This window comes from Seriola dumerili, unplaced genomic scaffold (genome assembly GCF_002260705.1).
Source record: "Seriola dumerili isolate Sdu_G_001 unplaced genomic scaffold, Sdu_1.0 BDQW01000398.1, whole genome shotgun sequence".
NCBI classification, from domain to species: domain Eukaryota; kingdom Metazoa; phylum Chordata; class Actinopteri; order Carangiformes; family Carangidae; genus Seriola; species Seriola dumerili.
Genome location: NW_019174653.1, coordinates 449,132 through 465,343, shown reverse-complemented (window position 1 = coordinate 465,343; position 16,212 = coordinate 449,132). Strand labels below are relative to the sequence as shown.

General features: G+C 42.8%; 1 protein-coding gene across 2 annotated transcripts in view; it reads left to right on the top strand.

Moving 5' to 3' along the window:
- Positions 1–7,837: 7,837 nt before the first annotated feature.
- Positions 7,838–16,212, top strand: part of LOC111233494 (transcription factor COE3-like) — a 175,579-nt gene continuing 167,204 nt past the window's right edge. The window contains exon 1 of one of the 2 annotated variants that reach the window (XM_022761315.1): positions 7,838–8,003. In XM_022761315.1, coding sequence (XP_022617036.1) covers positions 7,870–8,003 — 134 coding nt within the window. In that variant the 5' untranslated portion in view covers positions 7,838–7,869. The remainder of the gene's footprint in view (positions 8,004–16,212) is intronic. The other variant, XM_022761316.1, reaches the window with a different exon arrangement.

The window sequence follows — 16,212 nt, the reverse complement described above, 5'->3', positions numbered from 1 at the left end:
ATATTCATGTGCTTATGGTTAGCACAAAATGAAGTGAATATTTTAATCCTAGAGACTCTACCTGATCTAACCAGGTAAAAAGTGTTTACTCTGTCAGAACATAGACCCATGACTGGGCCAGCGGGCCTCATGTAATGTTTTAGAATGATATTGTATATCACATGGAGACAGTACCTTCACTGACCTGGACTGGTCTGTTTAAACACAACATTAAACTTCACCTGCTCTTTTCCAGGCTGCTGAAACCTGACGAGACTGAGGTCAGAAGATTCTTCATCACTGATGAGGATCAAGTTCCTCCAGGTTTTCAGGTACAGACACTGACTCTGTTGTTTCTGACAGTTTAGTTAGTTTGCCTTCTACACACAGATGGTCCAGGGTGGTCTTTACTGGTGTGCAGGATGTGTTGGCACCACCTGGTTTGATGCTTCGTGGTCCTGGTACTTACTGTGTGCAGTGATTTGAAAATATACAGTAATCTAATAATCTAGATGAAAATATTAAATAAATGTATCCATCAGCATTAAATCCTGTGAGTGTGGAGCAGGATTCATAACGATATGACCACTGTGTGCTGAGATACAGTTCACTGGAAATATTATTGAACAGCTCTAACATGATAAACCTGTCTCTGTTGGACAGTTTGAGTTTTTAACTTTTTCTTTGGTACATTTTCAAGTTGAAGTTTTAGTGAACTTCAGAGAGTGAAGTCTTCTCCTGTAAGAGCTGCTGTAAATTACAGAAATTAGAACGGGAAATATCATTGGTTAAAAAGCAACAACAATGCCTCTCCATGAAGAGGAAGATGAAACATAAAAGCATCTCTGGTTCTGGACTCCTGGTTCTGGTCTCTGCAGACAGTTCTCTATGACTCTGTGTGTTTGGACTCTGGATGTGTCTTTTCTTTGTGAAACTGTTTGAAGTAAATGTTAACGGGACCGTGTAATAGCTGCAGAGTAATGACACAATCTGTGTTTAGACCGGTTCCCTATCAGCATCACTTCAACTACACAATCCTTTCTGCCACTGGGCGGGAAATTTAGTGGAAAAATGAATGCTCGATTTACGACAGTACGCAACCAAAACAGGAAGTGGAAGGTGCTTTTATTTTCTCTGGTATCTCTTGGTGGCTTTCTCCAGGTAGAGGAAACGGTGGTTATATCTGATCTTAATGGTCAAATAACTGTATCTTTGATTTATTGTTCAACCTCAAGATTTCTACTTTCCTCTTTTTTACTATCATAAAAACATTTGGAGATGTGACGTTGGACTGGGAATGAATATTTTCTGACATGTTGTCGACAAAGTAATTAATAATTAGTAATTGTTTTTCATTTTTATAATCTCTGACAAATGTCATCCTGATGATACTGAGGATGAAGTCAGTGTAGAAACAGTGTAATGTGCTGTTTCCTCCACTAGGTGTCAGCCTTTACCTTCGTTTGACTGATGTCCAGTGAAGCCTGTTTTCTTCTGTCTTCTAAATTCAGTCAGAAATGAGACACATCTCGGTGTCTCCCAGTCTGTCTCTATCTGAAGTTTGTTTTAGAGAAATGACTAAAAAGAAGACTCACCTGAACGCATCGTTAGAGCCACAGTCACGTGTTTAGATGAGCGTCATCTTTAAACTTCCTTACTGTGAGTGACGCTTCAGGGAAATGTGGACATTATTGTCTTTTTCAGCTGCAGTGTCTCTATATTTTTATTTTGAGGCAGAGCTGGACTGAGAAGAGGATCCTCTTCCATGTTGGTGAAATACTGAGACTCTGAGTCCTGATCTCAGTGGGATTGTGAATAAACTGCTGACGGACACCGACACGATCCGTGAGCTTAAGGTGGATAAACTTCACCAGTTACACAAACAGCAACAGTCTCTGTTTTAATGTTCATCTAGTGTCATTATGTTAAAGTCAGACCTCGTGTTATTCAGGGAAGATAAGTGAGGATTAATGAAGGTCACGTTTTAACTAAGCGACGTCTTCATCTCCCAAAACACGAAACAGATTGAGTACACAGATTCACACTTGGACTCAGATTGGATTAAAATGCTATTGAATCTGCTCCTCATCACAAACTCATTATATCTTTTTGTTGGTCTGATCACAGTCACAGCAGCTCTGACCCAGTTACTACAGACTGTCCGTAACATCTAATGTTTTCTGCCAAAGAGGGAAAACTACAGTCTAAAGTTCTTCAGCACAGAGACTCAGTCAAGACACAGTATTAACTCAGTATTAACTCAGTATTAACTCAGTTATATCAGGATTATTGTGTTTTATTATGTTTTCATTCTGGAGATTTATCTTCAATTCTGAGATATTCTGAAATGTAAAAACTAGCAGAATTTATCAATAATATTATTATTATTATTACTAGAGATTCTCATGTTCATGTCTCTGAACATAAATTACATTATTTTAAATGTAGATTTGTTTGTATTTTCATATCACAACAATTATTGGAATTGGAAAATTAATTAATGTTGACAATCATTTCAACTATAAAAACAATAGTAGTAATAGTAGTGTGTGTGTGTGTGTGTGTGTGTGTGTGTGTATGTGCCTGATGTATTCAGACAGACTCAGGTTACTGGTTAGTGTCGAGTGTCTGGAGGCAGTTAGTTAGTGTTTCGGGATATTTAGGAGTGTTTGGGGCAGCTCGGAGGTTAAATGCCCCTTAGGAGGTTAAAGTGGGGTCGTGACCCCTCCCAGCAGGAGGTCTGCAGGCTGCAGGATCCTCTGATCCTCGGAGCCTTGGTTCAACATCAGAAGATAAAAAGAAGGATTTGTTTGGCTTTTCACATTTCTGTCGGGAGGAAGTGTGTGTGTGTGTGTGTGTGTGTGTGTGTGTGTGTGTGTGGTCTTTTGGTTTTGTTTGCTTTAACATTTTGAGTATTTGAAACTTGTTGAATGTGTCATTCAGTAAAAACCATTGATGATCATTAGGCTGCATGTTGCTTCCTGCTGTTTCTCAGTTTCCTGTTGCACATCACTGTGTAGGTCAATGAAGACAGGAGGAGTCGGCCATGTTGGCTCATCCTGACCGGTTAAACGAAGTGTAGAAGTGAAGCGGTCGGTTTGGCAGCGTGTTGGAACGTGTTTCAACATTTTTATCACATTTGTCCAGTTTGTTGGAAACACAAACACGTGGAGGATTTGCTCATGTGTTTTAAGGAGATTCTAGGATTCAGTAATTGGAAGTTAAATGCAGATAAACCCCATGTTTAGACTCAGAGCAGCTCTGACTGTGTCCTGGGATGTGTTTGATTCCTCTGAGCTCCATCGTTACTATTAAAAAAACACATCAGTGACCCACACACACTGTCCTGCTGCTCACTTCACCACCAAATGTTTGTTAATCCGCAGCTGAAAATAGTCCCCAACAAAGTCACTATTTCCTTTTTGAATAAATCTACAGTGAGCGGCTATTTGAGGAAATTCCTGAGACTTTTAAAAAACGAAATGTGTATGAGGAGTTTTTAAAGCTTTACATTTCAGTAGGAACCAATGAGCTCCGAGCTGAGAGCCACAGGTAGAGGAGGGACGATTAGAGAGACAGACTGACACACTGTTGGTCTGGATTTATTGACTGTAGGAAATCTGTAGAATAACAGCAGAATGATCCGTTCATTTCCTGACAGTCACTCATCATAACCAATAAAAGAAAAACCCTCTTGTTCCAGTGCAGGTTCTGAGATTTTCTTAAAATTAGTTTCAGTATCAGAGAGAAAAGAAAAAGAAAAAGAAAGAATCAGGTTTTTATGGAACAAACTGGTCCAATAAGTTTTAATCATGAAAATGATTTATGAAGATGATTTTCAGTCAGTCCTCAGTGTTAATCACAGGCCTGATGAATAGTTTTCATCTGCATGTGCAACTCAGCTCACGTTTTATTATTGTTGCTTCACTTTGAATTCATTATTTGTGTTAGTGCTGAAACCTATTTTCATAATCGATCAATCGTTCGTTCATCAGTCATTTAAAAGGTTCCAGTTTCTAAATTGTTAATATTCAGTTTTTCTTCTGTCAGTGAATGAAACATCTTTAGTTTTATAGACAAAACCAGACTTCTCCTCAGACATTTCACTATACTCCCTGGCGTTGTATAGATTAGTGACTAATTGATTAATTGAAAACATAGTCATTCAATAATGAAAGCAGTTGTTAGTTGCAGCTGGATATTAAATCTCTGTTTTAAAGATCTAAAATACTGAGTACGTGAATCTTCAGTGTCCTCCATCTTCCTGGTGTCTCTGGGCTACAGTACCGGGTGTTGACCACTGGGGGGCGTCCTGTATTTGCAGACTGAACTGTGCTCACTGCTCCCTTGTTAAATGTGACCTGCGAATTTATTTCAGCAGCAGTTACAGAACAAAGTACCATCTGTGTTTCACACATGACAGATTCCCCGCTTTATTACTGGAGCAGGAGAATTAATAAAGTCATTAAGATATAGTAGAAAATATATTAAAAATACAGGTAAATCTAGACGAAGATCCCTGCACCATGGTCCGTCAGCTGGTTCTCTAATCCTGCTGCGTCACGTATTCCTTCAAGAGCCTTTTTACAAGGTTCTGCTGAGATTAAAGAACCTTTTTCTTCAGGTGCTGGACCCACTTAAAAATGAACGATGAACAGGAAATCTTTACAAAGCTTCTGCAGAGGGTTCCCGGACTGTGTGAAGAGGGTACCTGGGGGTTCTGGGGTTCCGCAGTAGGTTCAAGGACTGCTTGAGGCAGTACCAGGGGTTCTTGGAGGAGATTATAATTGGAGAACATTGCTCTGATAATATTCAGGGGATTCCAGATGAAGTGAAGGAGGTTCAGAAAGGTCCCTGAGGCTTCAGAGGACGTTCCAGCAATTGTTAAGGGATGTCCAGAGGAGGTTCCACTGTGAGGGGGGGGGGGTTATATGTTCTAATGAAGGTTCTGGTCAGTCTAAAGAGGTTGCAGAGACCAAGAAGAGAAAGGGTTTTAAAAGGGTGCTCAAGGAGCTGTCTGTGCTGCTGGGTTCTTGAAGGGATTTCCAGGGTATTGAAAAGGAGGTTATAAGTGAATTTCGGGGGGGGGGGGGGTTCAGATCTAGAAGAGGTGCCGGGGTTCTGAGAGGTTTCCAGTGGATCCATAGGAGGTTGAAGGAGCTTTAAGGGTCCTTGAGTGGGTTCTAAGGGCTTCTTAAGTGATGTTCTGGTGTTTCCCAGGAGGACTCAGGGGTACTTGAGGTAATTCTACGTATTTTTGGGGGTTCCAAGGCATCTGGGAAGATTCGGGGAGGTGTAAGGGACGCTCTGGAAATTTTCTGGGGGGGGGGGGGCTCCAGGGGATCTACAGAAGAATCAAGGATCCAGTGAAAGCTTGGGGAGTTCTGAGAGGAACATGTAGAGGAATATGAGGTTCCAGGATTAGTTCTCCAGGTTCCACGGGATGTTTCAAGGGTCCTGATGCCGAAGCTTTAGATTTACCAAAATCTGAAATCACAAGAAAAAGAAACAGAAACAACAAAATAAAATCAGCTGATGAAACTGAAAAATAAAATTCATAATGTCAAAATAAAGTTGTTAAAAATGAAAACGAGAAAAAAAGATCCATTTTAATTATAATGAATAAACAACGTCTTTTCCCTCTTAAGTCTTTTTGTGTGACATTTATTTGTATCACACAAAGTGTAATTGTATTTATCACCAGTGTAATTTCTTCCTCTCACATAATAATTTAAAAGATAAAATTATATAGATAATTATTATTTTTATGAGTTGCCCGCTGGTTTCTTCATCTTCCTCATCTTCCTCTTCATCGCCAACATGTTTGCAGCGTCTCATTGACTTTTTCTCTTCCCGCACAGAAATATTTTTCCAGGCTTTCCAGACGTTTCTGTTTCCCTGGAGAAAGTCAGCGGGCTAAAGGAGGATAAATATTTAATCAGCGCTGCTCTGGAGTTTTTGCTTAATTAGAGGAATTCTGCTCCCGCCACGAAAATGAACAGAAATGATGCTGGAGATGTCAGAGCCTGAAAACATCAAGAGCGATGATCAGAGAGGACCTCAAATTATTATTATTATTATTATTATTATTATTATTTTTACTATTATTTTTACTATTATTATTACTATTATTATTACTATTGTTATTACTATTGTTATTATTGGATGATTGATGCGCGCACCGGTTCTGTTGAATCCAAAATAAAGAACACGAATTTTACATCAGTGTGAAATAAAAACACTTGCACTAAAACACGGCTTATTAGCGGCTGTGTGTGTGTAACCTGTTGTTGTGTGTGTGTGTGTGTGTGTGTGTGTGTGTGTGTGTGTGTGTGTGTGTGTGTGTGTGTGTGTGTGTGTGTGTGTGAGAGAGAGAGAGTGCGAGCGCCATATGTCCGTGCGTAAGAAGAAAAAAAAGCGCAAATTGGTGCCAAATTTCCGCGCCGCTCGTGTCAGTCAGCCTGAACGCGGGATGACAGAGGAGATTATTCCACATGAAACCAGTTAATCCCCAAAAACCTGAAGGAGTGTGAGGCGGGAGGAAGTGAATACAGATTTCTGGGACTGATGAGCTTCAGTATTACAGTCTCGTATCCACACAAGAGTGTGCAGCGGCCTGACATGACTGACACGGAAGGTTTGGATGAAACAGATCCAGCCTCTGCCATCACTCCTCCATCACTCCTCCATCACTCCTCCATCATCACTCCATCACTGAGCAGTCCTCCGGCCGCAGTGCCACTCTGAGGCCGGGCTGTGTCGGTGTTGAGATGGTGCTTCACCGGCAACATGACTTTATCACATCAACATCAACAGCGACACATTCCCTCACAGGCTGGAGGTCAGAGACTGAACACCGGCCAGAGGCTTCCTCCTCCTCCACCCCCTCCACCTGGTTCACCTGTTTGTTCAGACCTTTAAAAACGTCATTTCTCACCTTCCGCAGTCAGACCTGTTCACCTCATTAACCCTAATCTCTGCCTTTTGTTTTTATCACTTTAAAACTTGAAAAATTTTAGACCTCATTTTTTACAGTGCGCGCGGCCGAACACGCGGAAACCCTTATTTGGCGCGCGCTTTGAAAAAAACAGTGACGCAACGCGCCACTGGACCAATAAGGCGCCAGAGGTGCGACCGCTATTCAAATGAGCCGCCCTTATTTGGTCGTGTCCCCGCCCCCTCCTGGTCCAACGCCGGTCCCCCGGGAGCTCCAGAGCCCCGGACCCCGGGAGAAGGAGCTCTCCGCCGGGACAGAGGAGTCATAAAGAGTCGGGGAGGGAGGGGATGAGATTTCTCGCTGCCCAATCCCCCTTTTCCCGCGGGAGCCGCAGCCTTCCACGGTCCGTCCCTCCCTCTTGTTTGCTAATCATTTCATTTTACTCCTTTTTGAAGCAGTGGCTTGTTTTTTTATCCCACTTTTCATTTTTCCACAATCCGCGGCTGCTCGCCTCCCTCTGATCCCCGGCTCTCCCCGCTCCGTTCTCCCAGAGTCAGGCGCTCCGGATCCCGGCTGATTGTGCTCCGTGTCTCTGCTACGGCTCCTCTGAGATGCTCTCCCCGCTCCCCGCTCCTCTCTCCGCCCTCTTTTAACTTCAGAGACGCCGCTTTAAAGCCCGTGCTGCTGCGAGCTGGGGCTGGGATCTAAAACAAGCCCGAAGAAACCCAGAGGGATCCGGGGCTCTTCTCTGGATCAGGACCCGGTACTTTGGGGAAGCTCGCTGGTGTGTCCCCCACCCCTCCTCCTCCCCTCCTTCCTCCTCCTCATCGCTCCTCTTCTCCACCTTAATCCAGGTGGTCCTTTGGCTTTTTTGAGTGGCTGGTACAGGGAGGATTATTCTTCTTCTTCTTTCTTGTTTCTGGTGAAGACAAAGCTCCCAGAAGGACACTTTGATGTTCTCCATCCAGGACAGCCTCCCCCGGGGGGCCCTGACCATGAAGGAGGAGCCGCTCCCCACCGGCATGACCCCGGTCCGTTCCTGGATGCAGGGCGCAGGGATTTTGGACGCGAACACAGCGGCCCAGAGGTAAAAACACCCCGAAAGCACCAACTTGTCCCCGGTCTGCTCTGCGCTGACAGTCGCTCTTTAGCCACAGTTAGAAAACTCCAGCGTCAAGGTGAAAGTCCCGTTTGCCTCCTCCAGGATCCGCGTGAGACCTGCACGGAGGGTCCGGTTCAGTCCGGTTCAGTCTGCAGAGCAAAAGAGCAGGAACCAGAAAACAGCCAGTTAAAGTTAATTCTTCTTCTTCTGCAGTTAAAGTGCACAGACAGCTGTTAGTGTGTTTCTGCAGGAAACCATAAAACATCAAACTATGAAGCAGCAGGAGATTTCTCTAGACCCGGACCAGACCCAGCTGAAAACCCGGGACTGTAAAAGTTTCAGTGTAAAGTGTCAGAGCATCAGCTGGATACTCCGGCTCCGGGTTCCCTCTGAATATCGATTAAAAACTGATCTGATCATCATTCAGAAAATAAAAAGAAATAATATTTGGATTAAAAATAAAAAGCAACGAGGCGTCAGCAGGTGAAACCAACGTGTTTCTTCTTTTTCTGAGTCTTTAAAAACAGCAGAGCTGATGGTTCAGCGCGGAGCCGCAGCCCCGTCTCCCCGTCTCCCTCCTCCTCTGCTGCGGACTCGGCTTCACCGGCTGCCCGGTGCGAGCGGAGACCGGCGCCGAATCACTTTCCCGCCTCCACGTGTCTTTGTAAACCAAAAGACAAGTTGAAATAATGTTCACTTCTCCCGCTCCGCGCCTCCGATTATTCATTGAAACACATGTGCCGCGCGGTTCGGTGTCGCACCAACACGCCGCGCGCAGAGAGCTCGGAGAGGCGGCGGGAGCAGCGCGGAGCCGCTGCACGCGCCGGTTCTCTGTCTGTTCTCTGACAATATTTAAATGTTATTATGAAGATAATCAAAGGAATTAGTTCGTGAGTGTTTAATTAAATCAGTGTTTTCTGTCCTCTCCAAACGGCTCGGATCTAAATTCTGAATTTATTTTAAAAAGAAGAATTGAAACTCAGATTTTTATTTTTGAATGAAAATGGATGAAATTACTAAAATTTAACAGTGTGACAGTTTAAATTAAAATGTTCTGCAGCGGGAGAAAAACCGTGTTTGACGCAGCGGAGCAGACACTCTGAATTCGTCCACTTCACCACAGGCCCATTTAAAATAATAATAATAATAATAATAATAATAACTTTAAAGCTTCACCATTTTTAAATAAATATTAATTTAAAAGTCAGAAGCGTCTGAAAATCTGAATTAAAAACCTCAGAATCGATAATTTAATTTAAAAATGTTTCCGCAGTTTAAAATAAAAAGTCTAATTTCAGAGTTTAGAAAAGCCAGATTTTCTCCTCCGTCTTTAAACTGCAGTTTTCTGGTAAAACGTATCGGGGGAAAAAAGAGAGTCTCAGGTGTGAACAGCTTCAGTGTCTCAGGTGAGGAGGGAAATTTCACCGTTGACTCGGAGAAATCGATGCAGGTTTAAATCACCTGAACACTGACAGAGAAAATCCATCAACAGACTGAAGAGGCTCCGCACGCGACCCAAACCACGGCCCCCCCCCACATGGAGGGATCCTCTGGTTCCCGCTTTAAATCGAGTTCAGCTTTGATTTAGTCACATTTCATCTTTAAAACTAAAAGTGATCAGATCCAGTTTTAACCGGTTTTAATAAAGAACCAGTTTGAGTGTAAATTAATAAATTTGATCCAGAATCAAACCGTTAAATTCATTAATCAAACATTAAAGATTAAATGTTCATGAACTGAAGCAGCTGCAGGTTCAGGCCAACAGCCAAAACAAACACCATCTGAACTAAATCAGGATTATTGTCATTATTGATTAATTTAATTGTTATTTTCACAATTAACTGATCAATTAACTGATGATTAATTTGGTCTAAAGAAAGGCAGCAAACAGGAGGAAATGTCCCTCACAGTTTTCCGTAGTCAGAATTACACATGTTGAGGTGTGAGATGTGAAGATGCAGGTTATAATCACAGATCAGATATTTAATAAATGATTGATCGATTATCACAGCGTTGGCAGTTATTTTACCGTTGATCGATCTATCAGCTGATCGATATAAATCCAGATGAAATTGTTGTAAAATGTGTAAACGGTGATGAACTCTGTGACTGAGTCTCTTCTTCTACATGAAGTTTATTAAAGCTGCACAAAAACCATCAGAGTCTCTGAAGGTTTCACAGTTTGTACAACAAACATCCTGAGAGATGAAGCTGAGGAGGAGGAGGAGGAGGAGGAGAGCGGCTCCTCACAGTCAAACACCCAGAGCTCCAGTCTGAGGGTTTACAGGTGTGAGCTGAGACCAGGATCCAGACTCTAACAGAAGCAGCAGCGGTGTGTTCAGGGCTGAACGAGTGTCGTCAGCCTCAGTGTGAACACATGAGCTGAGAGGTGAACGTGTGAAGAAGCTGCTCGGTCTCTCTTTACTCTCACGCTCCAGCTTCTCAGTTTCTGTACAAGCGTCAGATGAAAACACGAGCTCAGATATTCTTCTGTTTGTTGCTCTGGAGCCGCAGATTAGTTTCAGAGTTTCTGCTTCACTAGATGAACGTTCAGCTTTACCGTGTGTGTGTGTGTGTGTGTGTGTGTGTGTGTGTGTGTGTGTTTTATCCGCTGGATGTGGATGTTGAATCGTGTGTATTTTAAAACCCAAAATTTAATTTTATAAATTAGGATTTCTAATTTTCTGTGTCGCTCGAGCCGTCGTCAGAATACACCCCTGGGTTCTGTTAAAGAACCTTTAACGAGGAGAAGAAGGAACTTGAGAACAATGAGAACGGGCTCAGTGGAAGTTGTACAGAACAGACAGGAAGTAAATAAATCAGGAAATATCTGATCAGATTTATTCAAGTGAAGGAGGTTCAGACGTTGAATCATGGATTTAAGGGTTTCTGTAATGAGGCCGGTGATGATGATGATGATGATGATGATGATGATGAAGATGAAGATGACCTGTGTGTATTCAGGGTTCTGCTGGTTGTTTTTTTTGCGGAGAACAGATCAGATCTTGTGTCAGAGAAATGAAAGTTTCAGCTTCACACTAAACCTTAACAGCGCCGGACTCACTGATGGGATGTGTTTGTGTTCTGTGGGTTTTCTGAGCGGCAGCTGGAGATTCGTGTGTTTTTGTGTTTGTCAATCTTTGTGTCGAGGTGACAGGACGAGTGTGTGTGTGTGTGTGTGTGTGTGTGTATGTGTGTGTGTGGTGTTTCCTGCTGCCTGTCACAGGAAGTTTGAATCATCCTCATCGAGTTGGTTTTAATATTAATACACCACAAAAACCACATGGATCCACCTCTGGACAGATGTGCAGCAGTTAATGAATCACACAAACCTCCATCAGACATCAGCGAAAACACAGAGAAAATCTGAGACGGTGAAAACTGACATGAATCATCCTGAAAAACAGACCAGTGATATTTATGAAATCAGTAGAATAAAACAGAATAATCTGTATTTTAACGGTTTTATTGAAGCAATTTTATCAACAAGATAAATTCAAATAAAGTCTGAAATTAAAACTAGAAAAATCTTCACATTAATAATATAAAAGTGTTAATGAGACACTTTATTATTTCTATTATTATTTAAGAAATAATAAATAAAACAATAACATTTCAGTCGGACGCTGCAGAACATCTGGACAGCACAGAGCAAACAGCTGGAGCGGTGACAGTCATAACGACAGTGAGGGAACGAGACGTGAAGTTGAACCTGATGAAGGTGGATGCTTCTCTTCACACTGAGGCTGCGTTCACAAACCTGCAGTGTGAAGTTCATTATTGTTTCTCAGCAGCGTTCAGTCTGTTATTGATCAGCGATGGAAGTCACTCACACTCGTTTCACTGACTCTGGTTGTTTTGTTGTTTTATGTTGAAGAAAAGTTCAGGTGCATGAGAACAGGTAGATCTCAGGAGAAGACAAGACAGCGTGGTGAAATAAATAATAATTAACACATAAATGAAAAATAAAGAGTGAGGAAACTGAACCACAGCAGATCATCCTTTAGATTTAATCCCAGTGAAACTCTGAATCTGATCCTGGTTTTGTCTCCACCACCGACTTTAAATCTGAGCTTCAGCTCTTTAATGAAGCTTTGAATCATTCCTGATCAGAACAGCTGAAATCGTGATATTTCATATTTAAGAACAGGCCAAAGATAAAATTCAAGCCCGTGAGTTTTGGTTCATTTGAGAAATGAACCAAAACTCACGGGCTTGAATTTTGTCTTTAAATCAACGAGGAACCATGTGATTTATCTGCATCGCCGCGGTAACAACCACAGCTTTATCTTTATTAACTCTTCATAAATAACAATATAAAAAGAATTAAAAATTGGTTGTTGACCAATCAGAGGAGAGGCGTCATCGCTGAGGTAACGGCAAAATAAAAAAATGACAAAACAGAGACATGAAATGAGGTTTTGAAACAGAAGAAAGCGACTTGTGGTTCACGTCTGTTTAAGGTGGAGATGCTGCTGTGTGTTTAAATGAAGGTGGAGGTGTAAAAGGTGAATCAGTGACTTTGACCCTGAAGCTTTAACATGAAAGAGTTTAAAGTGCGGTCTTTACACTGAGAGAGAGTCTGTGCTGCAGCGACGGCTTTGTGTGTTTCTGCTGCAGGTCTGTGGATCGTTCATCTGTCCACACGTCGAAAATCAAACTCTGTGATCAGTTGAACACTGTCTGTCAGTGTGTCCTCGTGCACAAACACTCACATTCATCTTCTTCCTTTTTAGACCCACGTCAGTGTTTTTATGTGAGAACAGGTTTCTTGTGTTTTTAGCAGCTGGGGAAAAAGACGCAGGTTCCTCTGGATCCAGATCGTTGTTCGGTCTCTGTGGATCCTCGTCCGACAGGAGGGTTTTAAAAGGATAAAATCAGACTGTGTCACATTCTCTCTCACAGCTGAGTTCAGCTGAAGATACAGGAGACCATCACGATCCTGGTCTTCCTTTAAAGGGCCATCTGCAGCCTGACCTGAACCTCCAGGTCGAGGCTTAAAGTGATTCATTTCCTAAAACCTTTTTGTCTTTATGTGTTAAACATGTTTTAAACCTGATTTTTAAAACGTGTGAGGGAAGGATCTCATCCTTCAAGATTTCATACGTGTTTAAACATGAAAAACAAACTGTCAGCTGACTCACTGCAGGTCGGTGTGAAGGTGTGCAGGAGGTCAAAGGTCAGGGCTTTCTGTGTGTGTGTCATGGCGTGCGTGCTTGTGTCTCTTGCAGCAGCAGCTCTGCAGCTGAGGAGTGTGTTGCTTTATTTTAAAATATTTCTGGGACATTTTGTTCTGTTATGAGACGGTGAACCGCAGAGAGGTGGGACTCGAACAGGCGGCAGTATGTTGGGTACGTCGTTAACTAAAGAAACAGATCTGAAAATTTTAATTTAAAAATAAAATCAGCTGGAAAATAAACAGTACAGGTTCTCCAGTCTTGAGGTGGTTCTACCTGAGCTCTGCTCACCTGCAGCATCAGGACAGGTGAAGGGAAACATGGACTGGGTCAGACTCTGTATTCTGTGAACGTCTGAAGACACGTAGCTGGCTGCTTCACCTGTGGTTTAACCTGACGACACTGTCACCCAGAGCTTCCTGTTGTACAGGTGGAGCGGGTGACGGAGCAGGTGGAGACAGATCAGTCTGTTTCTGTGTCTCTGCTTCACTGATGGATTTGAACTGATTTTGCTGTTGAGGCTTTAATTAACAAAGAACTCTGAGTTCACTGATGAACTGCGGCTTCAGTTTCGAGCAGTAAATGAGTCGACGTGAGGCCGGAGCAGGTGGAGAGTCGGTCTGAAGCTGGAGTAAAACACAGAGGCTGTCGTCACATTATCACTGAGGTTTTATAGTTTAAATCGTTTTAATAGACGCAGAACTTCTACATTTATAATCTGTAATGTGTTTCCCCTCACGCTGCTCATTCAGCTCAGACTCTTCAGGTTCCTTCACGACTGTCACCAGCTGTTTCCTCAGACATTCATTTGATCTGAATCTTTTAAGAAGCTTGAAAAACTTAAACTGAAAATTTCACAAAAAAGAAAAAAAAGTGTAGAAATGTCTGTGACCTGGTGTGGCTGAACTTTCATCTTGTCCCTTGTCTCAAGCTTTAGTCCCCAGACCTGAGCAGACACTTCACCAGCATCAGTTGGTTTCTTTGAACGTGAGAGATTCAGACGTGATGATTTCCAGCCTGATGATCAACACGTGACCTTTAGTTTGGCGTCCTGACCCCCCGACTTTTACAATCTGCAGTTTACAGAGTAAAAAACATCATCAGATTATTATTCTACGTTGTTGTTCAGACTCCTGCAGACGAAGCTTGTTTTCTCCTGAAATCCCATGAACACACCACACAGACTTTTTTTAACAGCTTTTTAATGACAGTTTGTTTATTTCCTTTTCCTGTAAAACGATCCTGTCACGTTTGTCTCCATCCTGGAAGCATAATAACAATATTGTTGTTGTTATTATTATTAATAACAACATTATTATTAATAACAACAACATTATTATTATTATTATTATTATTATTATCTCGTTCTGTCTGTAACACAGTTTGATGATGGTGACTCCTGATCTGAAACACTTTCATAGTTTAATTCTTTAGTAACAGACAGTGTTGCTGTGTGTGTGTGTGTGTGTGTGTGTGTGTGTGTGTGTGTGTGTGTGTGTGTGTGTGTGTGTGTGTGTGTGTGAGAGAGAGATTTCCCTCGACCCTCCCTGACAGAAGCTGCAAAGGGAAGAAAAAAGAGGGAGCAGAGTGAGTGATCCTGCCTTCCACGCCCTATCTTTGTCCTCTGGGGTTAAAAAGGGAGGAGGTGGGAGGGAGGAGGGGGTGGGGGGGTTATAAAGTACAGGTTCCCAGACTCAAGGGGGAGGAGTGGGGGTTCAGGTAGGGTTTGGATGAGGTGAGTAATTGTCGACCAGGGGATTCCCTCTCTTGGTCGACGGCGTCATTCGTCACTGGCTCAATCACCGGGTGCGTGGCGTCGGGCTCACGCTCCCCGGTGGTGGTTAGCGCAACAGGTGGGAGGGTTAGGCGGGAAAAAAAAGGCTCCATTTGTAGCAGAGACAGATCTGAGGAGGGCGGCAGTGATTGATCAGAGCGAGAGAGAGTTTTTATTAGAGAAACTCAGGACGATGAAGGAGGAATGGAGGAGGAGAGATGGAGGGATGGAGCAGGAGAAGGGAGGGGTGATGGAGGGGTCATCGCCTCTTTGTGTTCTCCCTCTAAACGTCTTGTTTCCTCCCGGTGAGAAGAACGTGCACTTCCTCCTTCACCCCCCCCCCCCACATGTACACACAATTAAACCCTCCTGAACGCCCCCTTTAGAAAATGTGTGAGATCATTAAACAGGCAGCAGATGCCTCGTCAGCCTTGTTACTGTAGACTCTCCCCAACATGTCGAGCTCATCGTCTCTGCGCTGAAAGTGAAGGTGACGCGTGTAAATAAACCGATGACACTTGAACGCAGCAGCTCTTTGTCTCCTCGTGGCCTCTGCTGAGTGTCAGCCTCTGACGCACAGAAACAATTAACCAGCAGGTGACCGGCGTGCGTGCGTGTGAGGAAACAGCTGTTACTGTGACTCTTCATCCTCAAAAAAACAAAGATGTTGAAAATCCTTCAGATTCGGAGGAACCTGAATCTAAACTGAACCAGGTCCATTCAGATATTTTACATTTTTGTCTCCTTTTTTACTGAAATGCCATGAACGCACCACAGACACCAGAGAGTGAACTGAGTCTGTCACAGTGACTTTACTCACCAGGCTGTTTTTAAAAATCAGCTTTTTCAGTGACAGTTTGTGTTTACCTTTCTTATTTTTATTAATTACTCACTTTGTCATATTATATCAAACAGAGAAAACCCTCTGAGTTTAACTGGACGTCACCAGAAAATCTGTTTTACTGGGACCATGAAGGCATCACTCTGACCAGTTGAATCTGAACAAACTGTTTTACTTGTTGGTTTAATTCACCAAACTGTTCTTTTCTTAATCCAACAAATATAGGAACAAGATAATCTGTCAGTAATCAGATTACTGATTGATCTTAGTCATGTGAGTTTAATATTACAGATGTTGCTGGATTACAGGTGTTGATGGTTGTATTGTTGACAGAGCAGCAGTTGCCTAGTTCCTGTCAGTGTTGTTGATATTAATGTGGGTGTAGCTGTGGAGGAGCTGTGG